The 22,793-nt window shown below is 39.5% G+C and overlaps 1 protein-coding gene across 2 annotated transcripts in view; it reads left to right on the top strand.

Moving 5' to 3' along the window:
• Window positions 1–22,793, top strand: part of RNF128 (ring finger protein 128) — a 67,246-nt gene that overhangs the window by 27,905 nt on the left and 16,548 nt on the right. For both annotated transcript variants that reach the window (XM_054039770.1, XM_054039768.1), the window contains exon 2: window positions 18,271–18,518. In XM_054039770.1, the coding sequence (XP_053895745.1) occupies window positions 18,271–18,518 (248 nt within the window). The remainder of the gene's footprint in view (window positions 1–18,270; window positions 18,519–22,793) is intronic.

Below are 22,793 nucleotides of genomic sequence, written 5' to 3'. Positions count from 1 at the left end.
GTGCTTTTTTTAAACCCCATGGGAATCTGGCCAAAAGTGAAGTGCATGGAGCAATCACTTTACACTTTCCTCCTGCATCATATCCATTGTTGCTCATGTGGACAAGGAGTAATCTTCCCTCATTTCAAGATGTATGTTGCCCTTTGAGAATGGTGGATGTGTTAAATATATACAACATCATTCTTGTGTCTTGAAGATGTCTGGTTTCTTTGACAGAGCGTCTCAGAAAGGAGCTTCGCTGCCATGTGACTGGATATCTGCTTAATGCCTATTTATAAGGGCTTTGCATGCAGCCTTTTAAAAAGACTGTGTAAAGACTAATGTAGCCCAAACAGACTTGCCTGAGCATGGACTTAAGCAAAGTAATGTTTTAGGCAATGTTCTTAAGACTGGGCATAAACAGAGTAGCACTCATTAACAGGTCACCCTTAGTTTGGCATCTACTTATATCTGTAGCCAGATGTGTTAAGAGAAGATAGTGAAGCATGTTTAACATGAACTTATAATAAAATTAAGTGGCAGGTGAGGATGAAAGTGAAATAAGGAGAACTGTCTGCTATTTGATCACTGTACATGTAACCTAACAACAAAATGTAGACTTTGTGCTCTTTCTAGTTCTTGTAATGAAGCATCCCAACAACGTGCCTGGGTTCTGACCAGAAGGGATTGTCATTAGGATTGAAAAGAGAACTTTGGTTCTTCAGTACTTGCACCTCAAACATTGTTCACCTAGATCACTGAACAGCCATCAGAGAGTAGCTATTTTTAATCACTGCTGACCTGTTGAACCAGTGTCCTAGGGATAGGAGCATCTCTTTACTAATCTGTTTAGCCAACCAGTCCCCTTCATGGCACATTTTTCTTAAAATCCCAGTAGAAGGAGACTTGGTTAGCTTAATTGAACAAGCTGTTGTTCTCCATGGTGTGTGCTGTGCTTGAAAGATCTTCTCCCTCCCCTTTGCCCCTTAGGTATAGTTCTGAGTTTTAGGCACTCATACCACAATTGTTCAAGGTGTGGTGGTGATCCAGAATGATTCATTATGTGCCTTGGGGTATATTGAAACTTCCGGTTCTATTTTTTTGTCCATGCTTGGGCTTGGAAGTTCTAAATCAGTGGATTCCATCTTTTTGTCTGAAGCTGTCCCTCTGTAATAATTGCCTTATGGTACCTCCTGAATCCTTGCTCTGTGCCATGACAATTGCTGCACCTAATCTGTGGTGCTGCCATTCTCTTTTCTTGTGTTCTTTGTCTAACTTTGTCTCCTATTTCTCACTGTTTCTACTTCATTACCTTTCCTGAGTCTTCCGATCTCTTCTCTCTCCCTACCCTCCAGTGCTCTCCCCTGCTGTGTTTTCTGTTATTTGTCTTCAACTGCTTTATTTCCTGTGTCTTGGCCCCTGAGAGTGCTGGCCTTCTCTTCTCTTCCTAATTACCCTGCTTGCCAGGGACAGTGAATATTTGTCTGGCCCGTAGCAGAGGGTAGAAATGCAAAGAAAGTGGTGCATGGAGCTGTGGTGATCCTGTGCGGTTAAGTGAAACTTTGTTGACAAGGCAACAGACGAAGCAGTGTCCTCTGCCAAGAAGAAGGGGATGGCAATGTATCACTGTTTTTTGGAGAAGCAGTAGCAGGGAAGTGAAGTTAAGACATTGAAATGCAGTTCTTTTCTAATAGATAAATAAATATGTATCTTAAATATGGGGGGAGGGATAGCTCAGTGGTTTGAGCATTGGCCTGCTAAACCCAGGGTTGAGAGTTCAATCCTTGAGGGGGGCCACTTAGGGATCTGGGGCAAAATCAGTATTTGGTCCTGCTAGTGAAGGCAAGGGGCTGGACTCAATGACCTTTCGGGGTCCTTTCAGTTCTATGAGATAGGTATATCTCCATATATATATGGAGTTTAATAGTTCTCACCCCTGTGTGTAGTCAGTCCTGTCTGCTGACTCAGGGGACAACTCTGCAACGGTTAGCGCTTTACAGCAGTACATGGAAGGAACTAGATTCTGTTCCTCCTACTGCATCACTAACAGAATAACTTGAGTTCAGCCAGCTATCTGTCCATGCCCACTAAAGATCCTGTGGGCACAATCTGATCCATAGAAACTTTTTGTTACAGGTGGTGAGGCTTGGGAAGGAAAGAAACCAGTTTGACTCTTATTCCAGGCTCAGCTTCTGGGTCTGACAATTGGAAAAAATACTTGTAAATGGAGCAAGCATATTTCATATGGAATTGCTGCCAACCTGAACATGGACCCTGTAATGCAATATCTAGAATCAGACTTGGAGCAAGAAGACAGACTGAACCAAGGAAGGAAAAACATGTACAGAAATATCTTACTCACTAACTCCAAGGCCTTGGCTATCCTAGGATTTTTACCTCATAATTTCCCACCGTGTATATCACTGGTGTGACCCCTCCAGAGGGAGTAACAATGGGAATCCTAGTGTAGAGATTACCAGAATTTTGCTCACTGTCATCTGGGGCTTCTCCAAAGGTCAACTTTGTGTAAGTGAACTTTCAGCTCATTTTTTGTTGAAACCTAAATAAATGGTACATTAGAGAAGTGCAGCTCCATGATATTTGAAACTAAAAGCTCACATATTCTGATTTGATTCTAAATTTACTGTGGGCATGCATGGAACAGTGACTGAAATATCTTAATCTGCCTTTGTTAGCATGAAATAGACTATTGCAGACAGTGCTTCTGGGAAGACGTTGGTGCAGGGCAGTAATGCAGCCACATTGAGGGAGAATTGGAGCAGGTGGGGGGAATAGATTTCAGCCGAGGAAATGATGGTAAAAACAGGTGGGGCTGAAATTAGATACTGTTGCCAACGCAAGAATATGCAAACTGTCTTCCTGTCCAGTTATGGATGGAAGCTTTCATGTACTGCCAGACAAAGAACAAAAGCCCTCTTGGATGGACTTGCACTTGTGTAATGTAAAATATGTTGACTCTTCTCGCCTTCACAGAATCTCTGTTGCCACAAAACTTTCCAACTCCTAATATAGGCATATCTTCTAGACATGCAATAAACGACTGTATTTTTTTCCCATTGATTATCAAACTTATCTTTTGAGGTAGCATTCTTATTTAGAGGTTCAGATGTTCCTGTATATTTAAATAACGCTTATTTTTAGTCATCTCACTTTAAGAGGCTTGCGTTATTTAATTACTGTGCACGCATTGAGAGGGCCAGATTCATTCTGTTTTGTTTGCATCAGTCCTATGTCTAGAAATTAATGGCACATCAATTTGTCAATTACCATTTAAAAACACACACAATACAACAATAGCCAAATCAGATATAATATCCTACCTAATACCTTCTAGTATCTAAAATGCCAAGGATTTAATGGAGTCTGATGTCATATTTATTTAGTAACTTTTGTAAGCATTGTAGCTTATCAACAAATAAACTTCAGTTTTAATTATACTAATTTCAAGATGATGGTACCTTTCTGTGGCAGGCTGAACATGGTTTCAAAGTATAATATTATGGGCTGGTAATTGCTGACCTCTGTATATTATATTGGCCTTCAAAAGCAAACATGTGATTGGGGAAAGATTGAAACAGCAAGACCGAAGTACATAAAATGAGTTCAGTTAGCTTTAAAGGAGTCTTTAATAGACTTGAGAGAATCAGAATGTTAAGTTGGTTTCCCTGTCAGGGAAATAGCTGTGGACATTCCTTAAGTGTTAAGAACAATATGTCTTGAAGATCTGCAGAGAAAGTCCGATGTGATCATTTTTTCAACTTCCTTCTTCCAATGCTCAGATCATGACTCTGCTGGCCTTGAATGACAGATCATCTGGCTTTGTGAGTGCTATACCTGAGGGGGCCTGAGCAGACATTGGCTAAAAATAACCAACAAATGTATCAAGGAAAGAATGCTAGCCAAGCAGGGGTGTTGCTTTCAATTCCATATGAAGTGTAAAAGTCAAGAGGCACAGTTTCTGGGGTATCCTGAACTAGGACTAAAGAATCTGAGAGTCTAAACTTGGATCAATATATGAAAAAGAAGGTGGTTAGGTTAAAACCTTTAATACCAATAGTAAAATTTGTACGGAAGGGATTAATTGCCACCAGCAGAAACAGCATACCATCGCTTAAGTTAATAGAGGAAGCAGTAGCTTGTCAAGAAGACTAGCTGTGTCCTGTTTAGACTTATGTGGCATGGTTTTTAGAAACAAGCAGTAAAGGAAACTAAACTCTAAAAGAGTCAAGGATTGAAATCTGTGGTAAGTATTGTGATTGGTATATCCTAAAGTAGCTTGGTTTTTAACACTATTTGTGAATAGTAAACAAGCAATCCTTTGTTCCTTTTGAAAGAGAGCAGGATCATAGAAATGCAGGGCTGGAAGGGACCTCGAGATGTCATCTGGTCAACCCTCCATGCTGAGGCGGGACCAAGTATAATTATACCATCCTTGACTGGTGTTAGTCTAAGCTGTTACTAAAAACCTCCGATGACAGGGATTCCACAACCTTCTTTAAAAGCCTGTTCAGTAACTAGTTATCTTTATAGTTAGTCTTTACTAATATCTAACCTAAATCTCCCTTGCTTCAGAGTAAGCTGATTACTACTTGTCCTACCTTCAATGAACATGGAGAACAATTGATTGCCATCCTCTTTATAATAGCCTTAACATATTGAAAACTATTAGGTCCCCCCTCGATCCTCTTTCTCAAGACTAAACATATCCAGTTTTTTAACCTTTCCTCATAGGTCAGGTTTTCTAAACCTTTTATCATTTTTGTTGCTCTCATCTGGACTCTCTCCACTTTGTCCACATATTTCCTAAATTGTGGTGCCCAAAACGGCACAGTATTCCAGCTGAGGCCTCATCAAGGCCAAGCCTTACCTTCCATGTCTTGTATATGACAGTCCTGTTAATACATGCCGAAACGATACTGGTCTTTCTTTCAGCTGCATCACACTGTTGATTCATAGCCAAATTGTGACCCACTATACTTTGCAGATCCTTTTCAGCACTACCACTGCCTAGCCAGTTATTCCCCTTTTTTATAGTTATTCCTTTTTTTAATTAAGTGTAGTACTTCACACTTGTCTTTATTTCATCTTGCTGATTTCATACAATTTCTCCAATTTGTAAAGATTTAGAATTCTTGTACTGTCCTCCAAAGTGCTAGCAATCCCTCCCAGCTTTCATCACAGATTTTATAAACATACTCTCCACTCCATTATCTAAGACACTAATGAAAATGTAAAATGGTACCAGACCCAGGACAGATGCCTATAGGACCTCACTAGATCTATCCTCCCAATCTGATAGCAAACAGTTGATAACTACTCTTCAAGGACAGTCTTTCAACCAGTTATGCACCCACATTAGGAATACCATAGAGACTTTCTTTGGTGGAAAATGGAGTTGTCTGTCAATGTCAAATGTGGCTACCCTCATCTGCCTCAGCCATGGCTTGATGTGGTTTCTTCGCATGGCTTTCTCATACCGGACACATCTGATTCAGAAAGAACATAACTGGATCCAGAACTCTAAGTTCATCTCTGCACCAAGTAAAAGGCCACTTGTGAAAGTTTTCATTATCTTGAGCTTGTAACTTATTGTGTCCACAAATAGCTGTCCTATAAATAGTAATTTACAATGTCTGAGCCAGTACACTATAAGGTGGCTTCTCCACAGCATGGGTGAGCCAAAGAGTTGCAGCTTCAGTAGGTTATTAGCTCTCTGTTACAATGCAGTGTCTTGTGTTCGGGGAGTTTTCAGACTCTTGGAATGCACTGGTACTGCCCAAGGTGTGGTTATGGTGGTTTAGCTGTACTAAAGCAGTTATGTCTAACACCGTTGCTCTTTGGATTTACTAAACTGTTGCAATGACAAATGATGAAATAAAAAATGTAATGAAGTCAGTTACTGTAAGTATTTACTAACCTAGTGGTAGGGTATATTGCCAACTGCATCACATTGTTGGCTCATACCTTGCAAATCCTACATAGCCTAACAGGTTGATAACACTGCATCTAGTTTTGAACATGCCAGCAAGCAAACATGGTTAGACTGTAGTCAGAGACTTGGGAAGCCATTCCAGTAGCGCATCTTTCAATTGAACCTGAATATTGTCTAGGTGCTGTAGGATGTAGAGAAAGTCACTGTGACAAAGCAAACTAAGAGTTGTCTCTGGCTAATAACTCCTGGAGGAGTATGCCAGAGGGGACTAAAGAGAATTCAGTTACTGTACTGATCTTTAGAAAACAACAAAAGTGATTTGTTTTTTGTAGTGAAATTTTTAAATTGCATCTCTGAAGAGATACACAGGAAACCATTTCGCTTATTTCTGTGAGTCCTAGATAATACTTAAGTTGAATGAAAGCTTGATCCAGTAACTGAAGTATATATAGCTCATCACAGTACGTCAGGAAGAAATATTGGTGGTGAACTTAATCTCATTTGAACAGGATAAATAGTATATTCTACAAAGCCAAAATTAACAGTTACTGAATAAAGTTAGTGAAGAGCTTTCAGAAGGGAGTATTGAACAGGCTCCATGAACTTTAAGTTTCTCCAGAGGATTTTTTTTTTAATGCTGTTCACTAGACAGGAAAGGCAATGCATTAACCTTGTAAATTTCACTGAAGAAAAGGCAATGAGCTGTCTATAGAACATCCTGTCTTCAGATTTTGAAATCTCCAGCTAAACAATGCAGTAAAGACTGACATTTTAAACATCATTAAATGTTAGGCCCTGGCTCTTCATGTCAAGCTGTAGTAACATTTATATTAACATACCATTGAGGGACAAGATATTTTTCTTAATTGTGAGATTCATCTCACAAGTGATCACTTACAATTCAGTTTAATCAAATCTGAGAAATACAACTGGAGACTATGGAAAATCACAGAACATGACGTATCCCCTTCTGTGTCTTCTGAATGCTTAGCTTTCAGTTAATGTTTTCAGCACTTCTGGAAATGATTTTCCCTGCCTACTGTAAGTCAATGTATTGGGCTATGATGGTAACCTTGCAGAATAATCTCTCTAGACAAACAAGGGTGGCAGCAACAGCAAATATATATAATATATGCGCCAGGCAAGTTAGGAGTTGGCATCACAGTTTTGTTTGTACCCATTGAAATCTTGTAGGTTTAACATGCAGGACTTAAATGCCTTATACTGTGTATGCCTTGAAAGAATTCTTCCTACACAATGCTGACTCAAAAACAAAAAGATCCCACACCAAATCAATTCGGTTGCACTTTGAGTGCTCACTGGATATCCCTTGTGCAACTTGTGAAACAAGAGCTTAAGGACTTTTTAGGCTTTGCCTCTGTGCTCTTTAACTGCAGTGTCTTCCTAGAGAGAATTTGGAATTAAATAAGGGGACAAAATCTATAGCTCTGGGCTTGATGCAGAAATTACTGAGTGAGGTTCTATGGCTTTTGTGCAGGAGATTTGACTAGATCATGATAATCCCTTCTGGCATTTATAATCTATGAATCTATAAGGCACAGAGGAAGAAGGATATCAAGGGAATTAGTTAAATTTGCTGGAGTTTTTTGAATCTGTATTGAGGGGTGTGGGGCTCTGTCTAGAGTCCTAGTTGAGAAAAAATATAGATAAAGATGCAGCCAGAAGCATTTTAATACCATTGTATTTTCCTTTCATTTTTACACATCTCTTCTGTTGGCTGTGACACCTGACCCTTTATTGTGGTAGCCATTCTTGTTTTACTAGAAAGTATTGCTTCTGATAGGATGACTGTCCAGTCTCCAACTCTGGCTTTTCTTTACATTTCTGTTCAGTCTGTACTCCTATTTCAAAACACAGAAATTGTCATAGTGAAACCAACTTGTACTCAGAGTTTGCTACCTTACTTCTGGCAAAGGAGGTTTTAAAACCTATAGTACACTTCACACAATTAATACTATATCATTGTTGGAGGGGGTTGCTTCCTGTTTCCCGATGGTGACCAATTTCTAGCCTCTGTCATCCAGCTGATGTTCAAACTCTTCTGTTCTCACTCTGTGTCCTTCATGTGCTGCATGCAGTGGCTTAAAATGAGATGACAACAACAACAAGGAGTCTGGTGGCACCTTAAAGACTAACAGATTTATTTGGGCATAAGCTTTCGTGAGTAAAAACCTCACTTCTTCGGATGCATAGAGTGAAAGTTACAGATGCAGGCATTATATACTGACACATGGAGAGCAGGGAGTTACTTCACTCTATGCATCCGAAGAAGTGAGGTTTTTACTCACGAAAGCTTATGCCCAAATAAATCTGTTAGTCTTTAAGGTGCCACCAGACTCCTTGTTGTTTTTGTAGATACAGACTAACACGGCTACCCCCTGATACTTGACAAAATGAGATGGTGACTCCTGCACTCTGAGCAAGTACTACATCTAAGATATGCTATGCTTTAACAAGGGTTGTGGTTGATTATCCATCACTGGAAATGTTATTCGATCTAGATTGTCTTTTTATAAGAGATGCTGTAGTTCAAACAAAAACTAATTCAGAGAAGCCCCGTGGGCTGTTATGCAGGAGGTCAGACCAGATAATCACAGTGGTCACTCTGGCTTTATAATCTATAGAGCAGGACTACCAATATTTGGATGCCTTTGCTTGGTGGGGAGACTAGGACTTCAGTCAGCTCACTGCTGATATCAGTTCTTTAATGGCTGGCATTTTTCTTGCTGCTACTATTAGTGGCAATGTTCTAATTAGAAAAGTTACCTGAGTGCTACATGTCATGCAGTCATTCTGTACTGTTCCCTTTCTCTTCTTCCCTTCTTGTGCTTGCAAGAAATGATTAATGCATAGGAAGAATGGTGGAGGTGGAGTTAATATTTAAGCAGTTTGGTGTGACACCCCTGCAGTTGCAAGGGCACTGTTGTGCTACAGAGAAGTATAATACCTTCTCCTTTCCACAAACCTGGTGTGGAGGATTTCACTAGCAACTGAACTTTGAATAGTCCTGACCCTCTCCTTTTTACTTGAGTGTTTCACTTCTGAGGAAACTAACTTGACATATGTTTCCTTTTTTAAAGGTTCCAGGTAATGCAGCTTGCACTTGAGACCACCTGCTAGCCTTTGGTTTGTGTTTTTTTTTTTTTTTTAAACTGCATCTCTCCATTAAATATATTTCTGTGTCTGATACATAGACTTGTAGGATTGGGGAACCAGACAATGCAAAGTGCCATTTGCTGCACAAAGTTAACTGAAAACAAGGCGTTTTTTTCCCTTATCTTTCAATTATAGTCATCTTAGGTGGCATATGAGCAGGGAAATACTTTTTCAGAAAGTGGTTTGTTTTAAAACCTGGACACTATTCCAGGAGTGTGTTCTTGGCTTCCAGACTGTGGCACATTTTGATCTGTTTCCTTGTTACATCACCAACATCATAGCTTATATCTGATGGCATTCACATCTGAAATGGTGTCATTGCCTCACCTTAGTCTGACTAAACTAAGAAAACTGAAATGTTCCCCATTCCTCAGGCTTTCATCCTTGTTATAAACAGGATGAGGGGGCATTATGAAGAGTTCCTTCATTAAGCAGCTTCTGCCTCAGAAGATGTGTGAATTGGAAGCAAGTGTGTGCTGAGGTGAGATCATATATGGCATTCTGAGTAACTTGGATACCTTGCCAAAAAAGCTTCCTGTTTTACCTGTCACTAGGAGATTCGTGACCTGTGGAACTTAAGTTTCTGTGTCTGTTTACCGCACTAGATTTGAACACAAGATAAATCAGCGACACTGACAAGATGGTGCCTGTTTCTCCTGTACTACTGGATACCTTTCTTTCTGCTAAAACTAACATTACAGACTGGTTCTAGATTGCCTGATGTGGTTTATTCTAGTTTTCATCAACAAGAATCCAGTATGGCTCTTCTTATTTTGTCCTGGCAAGAATATATATGAACAGCATTTGGGACTAAAGTTATGACTTGCATTTTAGACCTGTGAGATAATATAACAAACCCTTTTTGCATGCCTGGATAGCCCGGTGTGGTGATATGATAGGAAATTACTAGTAGGTTCAACTGACTCTGCTGTGTAATATATGATGTCTCTTGTGCAGAAAATGTTGGTTTGGCCTCTATTGGATTAAAATCCAACAGTGTAACCAGACAGCACTAAAGATCTACCCATATAAGAGACTAAAGTAATCTGTCAAAATCAGGGCTTTCCTGGCTTGGGAAAACAACACATGCAGGTAGGGTGACCAGATGTCCTGATTTTATAGGGACAGTCCCAATATTTGGGGCTTTTTTTATATGGGCTCCTAAAACCCAATCCCCTGTCCCAATTTTTCACACTTGCTATCTGGTTACCCTACATGCAGGGCACCTGCATTAGAAGATGTACTGGTCAAGCTACATCAGCTAGATAAGGGGTAGTCAATTTTTTTGGGTCAAGGTCCACATTTCTTGGTCAAGGTATATTCAGGACCCAGACTCTGGAGAAAATAATTTTGAAAGAGTCAGTAATGATAATCAGTAAATAAAGATTTTGGAGTCTGTTCAAAAGCATCTGGTGGTCCAGATTTGGCCCAGGGCCTGCCTATCGAGTATCCCAGCTTGGACTACATTTCAGACTTAGTGATTTCAAGAATAAGATTTAACAAGGTCACTTATATGCTCGGGGTGAGGACTAGTACTTTTTTGGCTAAGACCTGCTAGATTGTGCACATGTGCTGTGCTGATATCCTTGTTCACGTTTTGGTGTTTTTCCATTCTGTTCCATTCTATAGTGCTCCGGAACCTATTGGTTACCTGTGTTGTGGACTGAAAATGCAGTCTTGAGGTCTTGTAAGCCTGTGTACACTAGGGACAAGGATGAGACCATCACACTTTTGACCTCATGTCAAAAGCCTTATAAAGGAGATGTCATACAGTGACTTAGCAGTAAGAGGTTCTGCGTAAACGATAGCAAAGATCTCAAACTGCACTGACCACTGTGACTTTTCCATTTGCATGTGACAAAACTTAGCTATGGAATGAAAAAAAATTCTTTTGTTCATCTCCTTACCTTGCCTTCAGCGCAGCAGAGAATTGCATATACGCAGCTTGGGTGGTAGAAAAAGCTTGGCTGGGGGGTCGGGGTAACAGCTTCATGATTGAGAGTTTCATTGGCATACTAGCACTGAGGGAAGTGATGGGTGGCTGTCTTGGTAGCTTAAATAGGTTTCCTGTGTAGCTACATTCTCTGAATATCTCTAATTTAATTTGAGAGCCTATATTTCTAGATTAGAAGTCCCTCTTTCTGCCAGAAATCACGCCATGGTACTTCATCTACTGTTGCAAAACAGTTGCTGGCTCAAATAAATAAATTCTTGAAAACATTACAGTCCACTTCTGAAGGCTCTCAGAGCTGACACAGTTGAGTCATTTGATTGGTCCTCTTCCAAACTGGCTGCATTTAATTCACTTCACAAAAAGGAGCCCTTTTATTATTAAATTCTTTACATTCTGGGGTTCTTAGCTTGTTTGAACTCCAAGACTCTCCCACTACAGAATTAAAAGCTTCTTTCAGGCATTAGCGATTAGTATTCTGGCAGTGCCTGAGACATTGTACATGTGCAGAAAGATGACTTTCTTAAATATCTCTGTTAATAGTTTCTCTGACGCTTTAGTAAAAAGTGTGGTACTTGAGACTTGAACTGTGCAAATGCTTAACTTGTTAGTTCTGTTGCTGTATATATTCAAGTATTTAAAAGGAGTTGAGACCCAAGCTGAAATTAGTAGGGGAGAGTTTCATACCAGTTTAGCATTTTAATCAACGAATATATATATTAAAGATGAAAGCTAGATCAAAAATATTCTGACATTTTTGAAGATTCCATCAAATATCTCTGGCTTCCCACCATATGAAGTGGGTTCTAGCCCATGAAAGCTTATGCCCAAATAAATTTGTTAGTCTCTAAGGTGCCAGAAGGACTCCTTGTTGTTTTTGCTGATACAGACTAACATGGCTACCACTCTGAAACTTTTTCCCTTTGAGGATGCAGAAGCAATAATTTAATGAAGCACTTACAAATAAGTTGCTGTCACTTTGTAGTGTGTTAACCATGTGGTGCAAGGAAAAGGGATCTTCTCACACTATGATTACTGGAATCAGTAGTTGTCAGGAGTAGAGTTGGCTGTAAGATAACAATTCCATTTGTGAAGTATTTCAAAACTTTGTCTTCATTTCATTGGAATAAAACCCAAAAATTTAAAACTTCTCCAAAGAAAAACTTTTAAAAGCTGCATTTTGGGTAAATCAAAGTGTTTTGATTTTATATTAACAAAATACTGTGTGCAGTGGTGGTGTAGCCATGTTGGCCCCAGAATATGAGAGACACAAGGTGGATGAGGTAATATCTTTTATTGGACCAACTTGGGCTTTTGAGCTTACACAGAGCTCTTCAAGACCTGAAGAAGAGCTCTGTGTAAGTTCAAGAGCTTGTCTCTCACCAACAGTAGTTGGTCCAATGAAAGTTATTACCTCACCTACCTTGTTTGTGTCTCTATCAAAATACTATAAGTCAAAACAAAGTAGCTTCACAAAGTCAACATGTTTAACTTCAAAATGCCTCTCTTAAAGATCTCATTAATTGCCAGTTAATTATTCACCAAGTTCTTTAATTTTAATGTCATAGATAAGACTTCAGTATCATCCCCTGAGTATTCAGATGCATTTTGCAGTGTTATCCATGAGTATTGCATATCAGCCAAATCTTAGCCTTTTCATTTCTCCTCAAAGATGTTGAATTGGATGGGTGACTTTGTCCTGGGAAGCAGTGACTCTGAAAAAGATTTGGGGGTGGTGGCAAATAATGACCTGAACATGAACTCTGTGCAATGCTGTGGCAAATGGGGCCAATGAAATCTTTGGATGCATAAACAAGGAAATATTGAGTAGGAGTAGTGCTGTTTTACTTTTGTATTTGGCACTGGTGTGGCAGCTGCTGGAATATTGTATCCAGTCTGGCGTCATCAGTTCTAGAAGAATTGTTGATCGGAGAGGGTGCAGAGAAGAGCCCCAAGAACGATTAAAGGATTAGAAAACATGCCTTATAGTGATTTGAGTTTCTTGGGTTAGCCTTTGGCAAATTGTTCCAATTGTTATGGTGGATTCTCCATTGCTGGCAATTTTAAAATCCAGATTGGATGTTTTTCTAAAAGATATGCTCTAGGAATTATTTTGGGGAAGTTTTATGACCTGTCAGGTTCCATCTGGCTTTAGACTCTATGTTCTCCTCATTCTATTAGGAACACATACTAACGCTAGTGATTCCATGGTTAGCCTTAGAAATACAAGGTCTGATAGTTGTTCAGTGACTGTCAGTACATGTTTTCCAATTTAAATTTCTAGATCTTAATGAGTTTCTTAAATGCAGAAAGTTACTAACTTCTTATGCTGCTACCAAAAATAGTGTAAAAAGAACAGGAGTACTTGTGGCACCTTAGAGACTAACAAATTTATTTGAGCATAAGTTTTCGTGGGCTACAGCCCACTTCTTCGGCTGCATAGAATAGTGTAGCTCTGAAGTAGGATTAGCTGTTCCTGCAAGGTTAATAGGTGGGTATCTTCCCTCCCCCCCCCCCCCCCGCTTCCCCCTTTGTTGAAAAACTTCATGTATAAGCAGTGCTGCGATTTGTATGTGTTAATGAATGCATGAAGAATAAGAAACAGGTTTTTCTGATATGAAAACTGAAGTGAATGTTTCAGATAGCAAATATTTGCTGGAGAATACATTGACTTTTCAAGTAATTAGGGAAACATTTGTGTCTTTATGACAATTCTGCAGGAGTTAAATTTTTCTAATACTAGTCATTAAGCTCCATTCAGTTGTGTTACATAATGTACTGAAGTTAGTCATATGAATGCAGAAAGATAAATGTTATAGGGACGCTGTTTGAGAGCTAAGTGGTGGTAACTAGATCTTATTTCAGCATCCTACAGCAAAAAGGAATAGACCTGAAAGTACAACAAACAACTTGATTTTTAACTACTTACAGTCACGTAAGGAAGATGTTAGACACACATGAAGCTTTTCAGTTATGAGAACAAGAAAGTCTTGTTTCCTGCTCTTAAATTGGGTGCACAGACTGGAGGTGGTAATGTGCTGGATTCAACCTGTAGAAGCCTGTACTAGAGCGAGAGTGTGGCAGAACTTCAGCATGGAAATTTCAGCATGGAAAGTACACTGCTATAGCAACTCCCTCTTTTCTCTCAAGGGAAAATATGCCTAGCAAAGCAGAAAGTATCTCAAAGGGATAGTCATTACAAAAGCAAGACTGGGTGAAGTTGAAACAGAATAACAATATACAGAAAAAGCTGTTATCTGTCACTTTAACAACTGGAAAGCTCTAGAAACTGGCATTTCGGGGTTCCGGATCCAGGCAATGTTCACCTTGGGTCGCTCCCTGCAAGCGGCAACATGTCCCTACTGCTCCTAGGAGGAGGAATGGCCATGGGGGCTTCATGCGCTGCCTGTGCTCTGAGCACTGGCTCCACAGCTCCCATTGGCCAGGCACCAGGGCCAATGGGAGCTGCAGGGTTGGTGCCTGCGGGTGGAGGCAGTGCGCAGAGCCACCTGGCCATGCCTCCGCCTAGGAGCAGCAGGGACGTGTCGTTGCTTGCGGAGCACTGCCCGGATCCGGCACCCTGCACTCCCTCTCGCACCCCAACACTCAGCCCCAAGCTCCATCCCACACCCAAACTCCCTCCCTCAATTGGTAAGTGTAAGTGAATTTATTCCAAAGCCTCCTGTATTGACACCTCAACCTGGGACAGTCCCTCAGATTTCTCACCTAAAAAAGAATGGCTCGTGTGTGGGAATCTCCTTCACATTTTCTTCATTGAAGACCAATGCAAAGAATTCATTTAGCTTCGCCACAATGACCTTGACTTAAGTGTTCCGTAAGCACCTCGATTGTCCAGAGGCCACACAGATTGTTTTGTAGGCTTCCTGATTTTTATGTATTTAAAAAAATAATAATTTGCTGTTAGTTTTTGAGTCTTTTGCTAGCTGCTTTTCAGATTATAATTAGGCAGGCCAAAAAATACTTCACTTGCCAGTTTGTTCCTTTCTATTTTCCTTAGTAGAATTTGACTTCCAATTTTTAAAGGATGCCTTTTTGCCTCTAACTGCTGCTTTTACTCTGTTTAGCCATGGTGGCATTTTTTGATCCTCTTACTGTTGGTTTTAATTTGGGGTATACATTTAATTTGAGCCTCTTACGATGCTTTTTAAAAATTTTGCATGCAGCTGTCAGGCATTTCACTCTTGTGACTGTTCCTTTTAATTTCCATTTAATTAGCGTCCTCATTTTTGTGTAGGTCCCCTTTCTGAAGTTTAATGCTACTGTGGTCGGCTTCTTTGATATTCGCATGCCCTCCCAGCCCCAAGGATGTTAAATTTAATTATATTATGGTTACTATAACCAAGCGGTTCAGCTGTTTTCACTTCTTGGACCAGATCACGTGCTCCACTTAAGACTAAATCAAGAATTGCCTCTCCTCTTATGGGTTTCAGGACTAGCTGTCCCAAGAAACAGTTATTAATGGTGTCTAGAAACTTTTTCTGCATCATGTCCTGAGATGACATGTACCCAGTCAATATGGGGATAGTTGAAATCCCCCATTATTATGGAGTTTTCTATTTTTATAGCCTCTCTAATCTCCCTGAGCATTTCACAATCCCCATCCTGGTCAGGTGGTTGGTAGACTATTCCTACTGCTATATTCTTATTATTCAAGCATAGAATTTCTGTCCATAGAGATTCTATGGTAGTTTGATTAATTTAACATTTTTAGTATATTAGACTCTATGCTTTCTTTCACATATAGTGCTACTCCCCCGGCAGCACGACTTATTCTGTCATTCCTATATATTGTGTACCCTGTTGTGTGTCCAATTGATTGTCGTGATTCATTTAAGTTTCTGTCGTGGCTGTTATATCAATATCCTCATTTAATATCAGGCACTCAAATTCACCCATCTTGATATTTAGACTTCTAGCACTTACAAAATTTGTCACTTTTTGGTTGTCTGCCTTCATGTAATGTAATTGAATGGGGATTCTTTTTCATTTGACTGTTTCTCATCAGTTCCTACCTGTACTTTATCAATTTTATCCTCTCCTTTTGTCTAGGATATAGAGAATCCTGGGTAATCCTCCCTTATGGGATATCTTTGATCAAACCATGTGAGACTAAGGCAAATAAGGATCAAAAATAACTCTGAACAGCTTTCTGACTTGATTTGTTATTGGCATAACCTGATCTTACTCATTTTCTCTGTAGTTGAACTTATGAAAGCAACAATCCTTATCATTTTTTTTTTTTTGAGGGACTTGACCTGTACTTAATTACTGTATCTACTTGTGACACTGAGTCAGTTTGGGGAGACTTAATATGTAACCAACCTTGGTGCATAGTTCTCATCATAGAACATTTTTTGAATAAAAAAATCAGTTTAGCCACACAGGAGATGCTAGATAGACTCAATGCTGAATGTTTAGTAGTTTGGAGCAAAAGCAATATATCAGTTTGTAGAGCAGTGAGTGCCTTGACTACTGAGAAAGCACCTTTTATTAAATTTCTATCATAAGAAAATTAGAATCAGCAAAGTTTGGGTGAGGTTCATTAAATGGTAGTCTCCTACAACTGTAGTAAAAGTGCGTGATCAGAAGTCTGACTAAATATGGCACCTCCTGCTCCGTGAGTGCATTCTGAGTCATATCTACTTAATTTAGTGACACACATGTTTAAATAATAGCACCGCAGAACCAACACAGCTATGCCATGAGACTCTTATAGCTGATGTTTAAAGTAGATTTTTACCTCGATTTATTCATGGTGTGGAGGGGAGGACTGATTGAGTTGGGTACAGTTTAAGATGACTTGCTGCTTGTCCCACATTTGCTTCACTCCTCCTCCTTTTAGGAGTTCATTTACATTATAAAAAAAGTTGTGGACACTTCTACAACCATTCAGGTACTTTTGGCTGTTCTTGGCATTCCTTGTCACTTTCAGTGAAGGAGATTCTGTTCTGGCTCATACCTACTAACCAGACTAGTAGAAAAGGAACTTCAACCATTACATCAGAAACACATGTTAATTGACTTGTTGTGATGGGTAAACTAGGAAACGCAGCCTGACATTAAAATTCCAGGTTGATTCTGCAACACTGATCCTTCTATATGTCTTGTTGCTTGTAAAGTGCAAACACTTGATATGGTAGTCACTGGCTACGTCTACACTGTGACCTCGGCATGTGATTCCTCTGGTGTGTACACATCGGTGCTAGCTCTCATCAAGCTACTGTGAGTATGAATAGCAGTGTAACCGTGGTAGCATGGGTAGCAGCAATAGAGGCATGCCAAGTACATGCCCACTGGTTTCCACGGGGTCTGTTCTCTACATGGCTCAGCCATGCCTCCGCTACCTGTGCTACCGCAGCTATGCTGTTTATACTCTCACTAGCTCGATAAGACCTAGCACCAATATGTGTATACCACTGGGGGAGTCACGCATAGTTCATGGTGTAGACGTAGCCATTGAGACAAACTTGAAAACCTGGGTGGAGTCACATACTTCATGCTAAATTTCTTGTTAAAATATAGAAGCCAAGTCTTTCTTTTGTTTAACAGATTATTTTGTGTCTGAATAAATCTTGTTCAGTAGTATTGCTAAATTTAGGAGGGAGGCGTAAGGAAAAGCAGCGTCAGAACAAGGAAATCAACAGGCTCTTAGAATGGCACTGTCTGAAAGTTCATGTTCATGAACTACCATGTTCATGATAGAGGTTTTAAACCACTACATACATTCACACCTACAGATACAAACTTCAGTCCTTCAGAACTGGGTTCTTATCATAGTGCCTCCCTGGGATGTGAACCAAGATTTCTTAGTGATGTGGTTCCAAGGTACATATCAAAATGCACGCTTCCGTAGTACACAGCGTTGCTCCAGGTATATAACAGTAATTTAAACATTCCATGTCAGAAAGGTGCCGTATGTAATGATTATTTGAAGTGACTTGTTTACCTAGTTTGTGAGCAACAAGTGGATATCTTGAAACACTAACCTATGAAGATAAAATTTAAAATGTAACACTAAACAACTGCTAGTTAACAGATCAAGTGTGGCAATGGTCAGTTGGAGACTGCCATTCTACTCTTTTTAGTTACTGAGCTAAAGCGACATAAAACCATTGTTGAAAGAATTGACTCAATCACTTCTGCTATACAATAATTTGAAATTGAAAACCGCTTCCTCTTCTCTTTACAGGGGCAGGAGACATTGTTGCAATTATGATCAGCAATCTGCAAGGCCTGGACATCTTACGCCGGATTGAGAAGGGCTTTCAAGTGACTATGGTTATTGAAGTAGGGAAAAAGCATGCACCCTGGATGAATCACTATTCAATCTTCTTTGTCTCAGTGTCGTTTTTCATTGTCACAGCAGCAACTGTGGGCTACTTCATATTTTATTCTGCTCGAAGATTCAGGGTTGCAAGAGCTCAGAACAGGAGAGAGGTTAGTTTCTCTCATATATTTGACACTTGCTTATTTATGTTGTACATGGGCATATTGTATTGGGAGATGGTGGTGGTTGTAGCTCTACCTGCAGGATCTTTCCACTGGCCTAGGGAATTCTGGGGCTACATCCGTCATGCAAAATGAAAAAGCTTGAAGCCTGGGTCTTGGCTTTATTTGGGCTTGAACCGTCCACACTTGTGGGGTCTGAGAGCCTGAGTCCAAGTCTAACAGACGTGTGTAGATAGAAGGGGAGTTTTGGGGCTTCCACTGAAGTGCAGACATACCCTTGGAAGCTATGCATTGTGATAACTTTCTACATTACTTTCACAGAAACAAAGCTCCCTCTTCATAATGATCCTATCGCAGTTAACATGAAACTTGATAGCAGTGATTTCCAGACCTGGGGGCATGACACTATTATTTCCCAGTTGGTTATGATATCGTTGACCTCTCCAGCTAAACCAGTGCTGGTTCCTTTCCCTTCAAATGTTTGTGAAATCTTGATTTGGGTTTTTTATAGAATTCCAGATGCCTGATAAACTGAATTCATGCAAGTAGTGAATCTTTTGTTGATGTATTTATTTTAACCTATGACCACCTAATATGCTATTACAATGCAGACCCCAGTGTATCAAAAGCTTCTAGTTCTAATAGGTTGGCTTCCCAGTGAACATAAGACCAACTGTCATCTGCTTCAGTTGTGGAAAAATAGAACAAAGTTACTTAACATTCTACTAACAGAATATGAACTGATAGGCATCAGTTTTCCCACCACTGGAAGCAACTGAACATTCATATTAAAATTCATAGACTTAGTGCATGTGCTTTCCAGTTGTTCTTGCGTTATTACTGTGAAGCTTATGTATACAGTAGAACCTTTCCAACTTGCACAAAAATTATAGCTTTTTCCCTACCTCAGATTTAGTAGTAGATGCGGTAGTTACTCTACAAAATGACACTACAGACTATTTCATGAAGCTTATACTAAATGTGTGCTATAAATGAGCAAAGTACAATTGATGTGCATGTTTGTGTTCATTTGTTTGCAAAATCCAGTAACTTGTAATGAGGCTCCCCCATCACTAATGCATACTAGTAATGGTCTACTGTAGTAAATTCACCATGACTTTAAGTAATAGTTCTTACTGCTCCTCCAGGGGTGTGCCAGAAGATGTAGTGACACTTGAAACAGCAGAAAACATTCTTTCCTTAAAAATTTCATGAATTAAGAAGGCTCTAAAAGCTTAGTCTTGCAAGTTCTACAGTGTGCTCCTTGGAGAGGATTATAAAACACTGAATGAACAAATGCAGAAGTTATTTTAAATGCATTGCTTAAGGTCACTTTTGTGCTTCCTTAGGTGGGACTTCCCAGTCTGAGGATGTTTTGTGTCTTTAAAATGCTAAATATTATATTTCCCCAAACTCTCTTCCCAAGGAATTACAAAAAGCCAATTTTTATTATCTGGAACACTTAACAAAACATCTGCTCCAACTGCTTGTTTTGTACAGCAGCTATAATAAACATTATCCCTAGAGCTGTGACCTAATAATAATGCTGTTATTAGATCAGGTGATAAAACTTTTGGCTATTAGCATTTCCTGTCTCCTAGTTTTGTGATAAAAGACTCAACCCAGAGACATTCAAGAGTCTTCAAAGCCAGGTGCACACATGAGTTTCCTATTTTAGGATTTTTAGCAAAGAAGGAAATTGCTTTAGAAATTTAACATTAATAAGACACTCCTCATCAAAGGAAATTACTGAATTTCAACTTTTGGTGTCAAAAGCATGTTGACATATTATAAAACTGTAATCTTAGATTTTAAAGCCCCAGCAGGGACTTGCATGGAAACTTGTTGACTAATTAGTATCTCTTGATATCAACTATGTGGTAATTTATGATCAGCTAATATAATTAATACAAATTATGTCTCCAGTTTGACTGCTTCACAGTTGATATTCTAGTCACAAAGAGCTCCTAAAATCTTGGGGACAAATCTATAATGGGCCTTAATTTGGTATGAGAATCTAGTCCTATCGTTTCTTCTCCCCATGGAAAGCATAGGCCAATGGCTGTTGTTACTAGTAGGCAGAAGGGCTGAATGTGCCAAATATGAACAGCCATTTCTATATGGTCCTTATTGTATCATTCGGGAGCCTACCAGAACACGTGATCCTCTCTGGTGACTTTGCAAGGGCTGTTCTCTCTCCAGCTTTCTTTCCAGGGCTTCCGGTAAATCCCCAGTTTTCTGGAGCTGTGAAAAGAGGATCTGATAAACAGTTCCCTCCCCCAACCCATAGTGCAGTAAAGAGATACTCAGAGTAACAGGTGGTTTTCTGATTGTCTCAGAGCAAATCACAGATTTGGTGCTTGGATACTTGTGACTGATAAAACAACCTGTCCTTCATCTCAGATGATTTCACTGATAACCCTCCCACATAATCTCCTAAATACGCTTGTTCATCCAGTCCATGAACTGGACTGCTTGAAACAAGCTAGCATAGGTCAAAATTCAAAGAAGAAACATGAGAATGTCATAACTGTGTCACTGTAGTAGCAAACATAGTCATAACTTGTAAACCTAGTGAATGGGTAAACTGACTCACTAGGAATGTAGCCCAACTCCAGTTAACCTACATTACAGTCTCCATTCCTGGTAGGCTATAAGGTTAGAGAGATGGATATAAAAATGTTTCTTGTGAATCTAACCGCTGAACATCAGTTATAGCATGATTATTGTAGAATTTTAGCTCAATTAAGTTTTCAATATGTAGTTTGAGAACCTCTTGTTTGTAAGTTTGAGCTCTTTACTTATGGATATTAATTCTAATAGAGTACCTCCAAATCTCATGGCTATAGGTAATGTCAGGCGATCTACTGCTTCCATGGGGTACTAGGTGAAAATACAGCAGATAGGGTTCAGGTACATCATCTGTGAAATGTGCTAGACAGCTTGCTAGTTTTAATCAAGCTAGACATTTGTCTTAATCTGTTACATAAGAACATAAGTGTCCATACTGTTTTAGACCAGTGTTGCATCTAACCCGGCCAGTATCTTGTCTTCAAACAGTAGCCAATGCCTGATGTTTCAAAGGGAATGAACAGAACAGGGTAATCACTTGATGATGCCTCCCTGTCATCCAGTCCCATCTGGCAGTCAAAGGCCCATGCACACCCAGAGCATGGGGTTGCGTCCCCGACCAGCTTAGCTAATAACCATTGATGGACCTATCCTCCATGAACTTATCCAAGTTGTTTTTGAACAGTTTCTACCTGTTGGATGTAATACATGGTCAGATGGATTCCTTAAAATTTATTGCATTCGACTGGGATCTGACCAATACTTTAGAATGTGTGGTTTCACATTTCTTAAATTGTATTCTAGCTTCTTAACAACTGATTTTTTTATTTTCATTATTTTTATTCAGTTTGGCAACTGAATTACATAAACAAGTAATGCTTACTCTTTCTACTAACCTGCACACATCATGTACAGCTAATTTAGATTCAAGCTGAAAATTAGCATTGGGAGGAACCGGCATGACACTTGTAAGGTAGCTTCAACTGATCTGTTCAATATAAGGAGCTGAAACAGTGCATCAGAAGGAAGTATAGTCACTACATTTATCTTCAAATCCAGACATTTCAGATTGTCATTTCTCTACCATATACCAGTGAAGGGTAATGATCTTGTAAAACATGCCAAAACCCAGAGGGGCAGTTTGGAGTATTCTTTTTTCCTCCCAAATCGTGACTACTTGAAGCTTTTGCATTACTAGTGGCTAGATAAATGAGTGGTATCATGAGGCAGATCTCTTTTCAATGAACATAAGCTGGCAAAGCATGTCTTTTAAAAAAAGACCAAAACCCAAAACAACCCTCATTTATTATTGTTTAGTGTTTGCCCAAGAATGTTCTTGCTGAATGGCTCTACTATGTAAATACAAAATCCAGGAATGGGGTTAGTTTTGTTTAAGTTTTTATTAGCTCTTGAAAACACTAAACATTTGCTGAATAGTACAAATAAAAACTTGTACTTCCAAAACTTTGACTTGCATTATTCTCTGGACTCAGCCTTGGAAATGTCATGGCTTTTCTTTATACAGACTTTGGTAGGAACTGTTCAATACTCTAGATCAGTGGTCTCCAAAGTTTTTTATCACGCATCCCTATCAGTAAAACATTTTTGAGCATGCACCCCCTGCCACGCCGGCTCTACCATTTTTGCCAAAGCGCAAAAAAAAAAAAAAAAAAAAAAAGCCACTCGGATTCC

Source organism: Malaclemys terrapin, chromosome 9 (assembly GCF_027887155.1).
Source record: "Malaclemys terrapin pileata isolate rMalTer1 chromosome 9, rMalTer1.hap1, whole genome shotgun sequence".
NCBI classification, from domain to species: Eukaryota; Metazoa; Chordata; order Testudines; family Emydidae; genus Malaclemys; species Malaclemys terrapin.
This window is presented reverse-complemented; position numbering and strand designations above follow the sequence as displayed.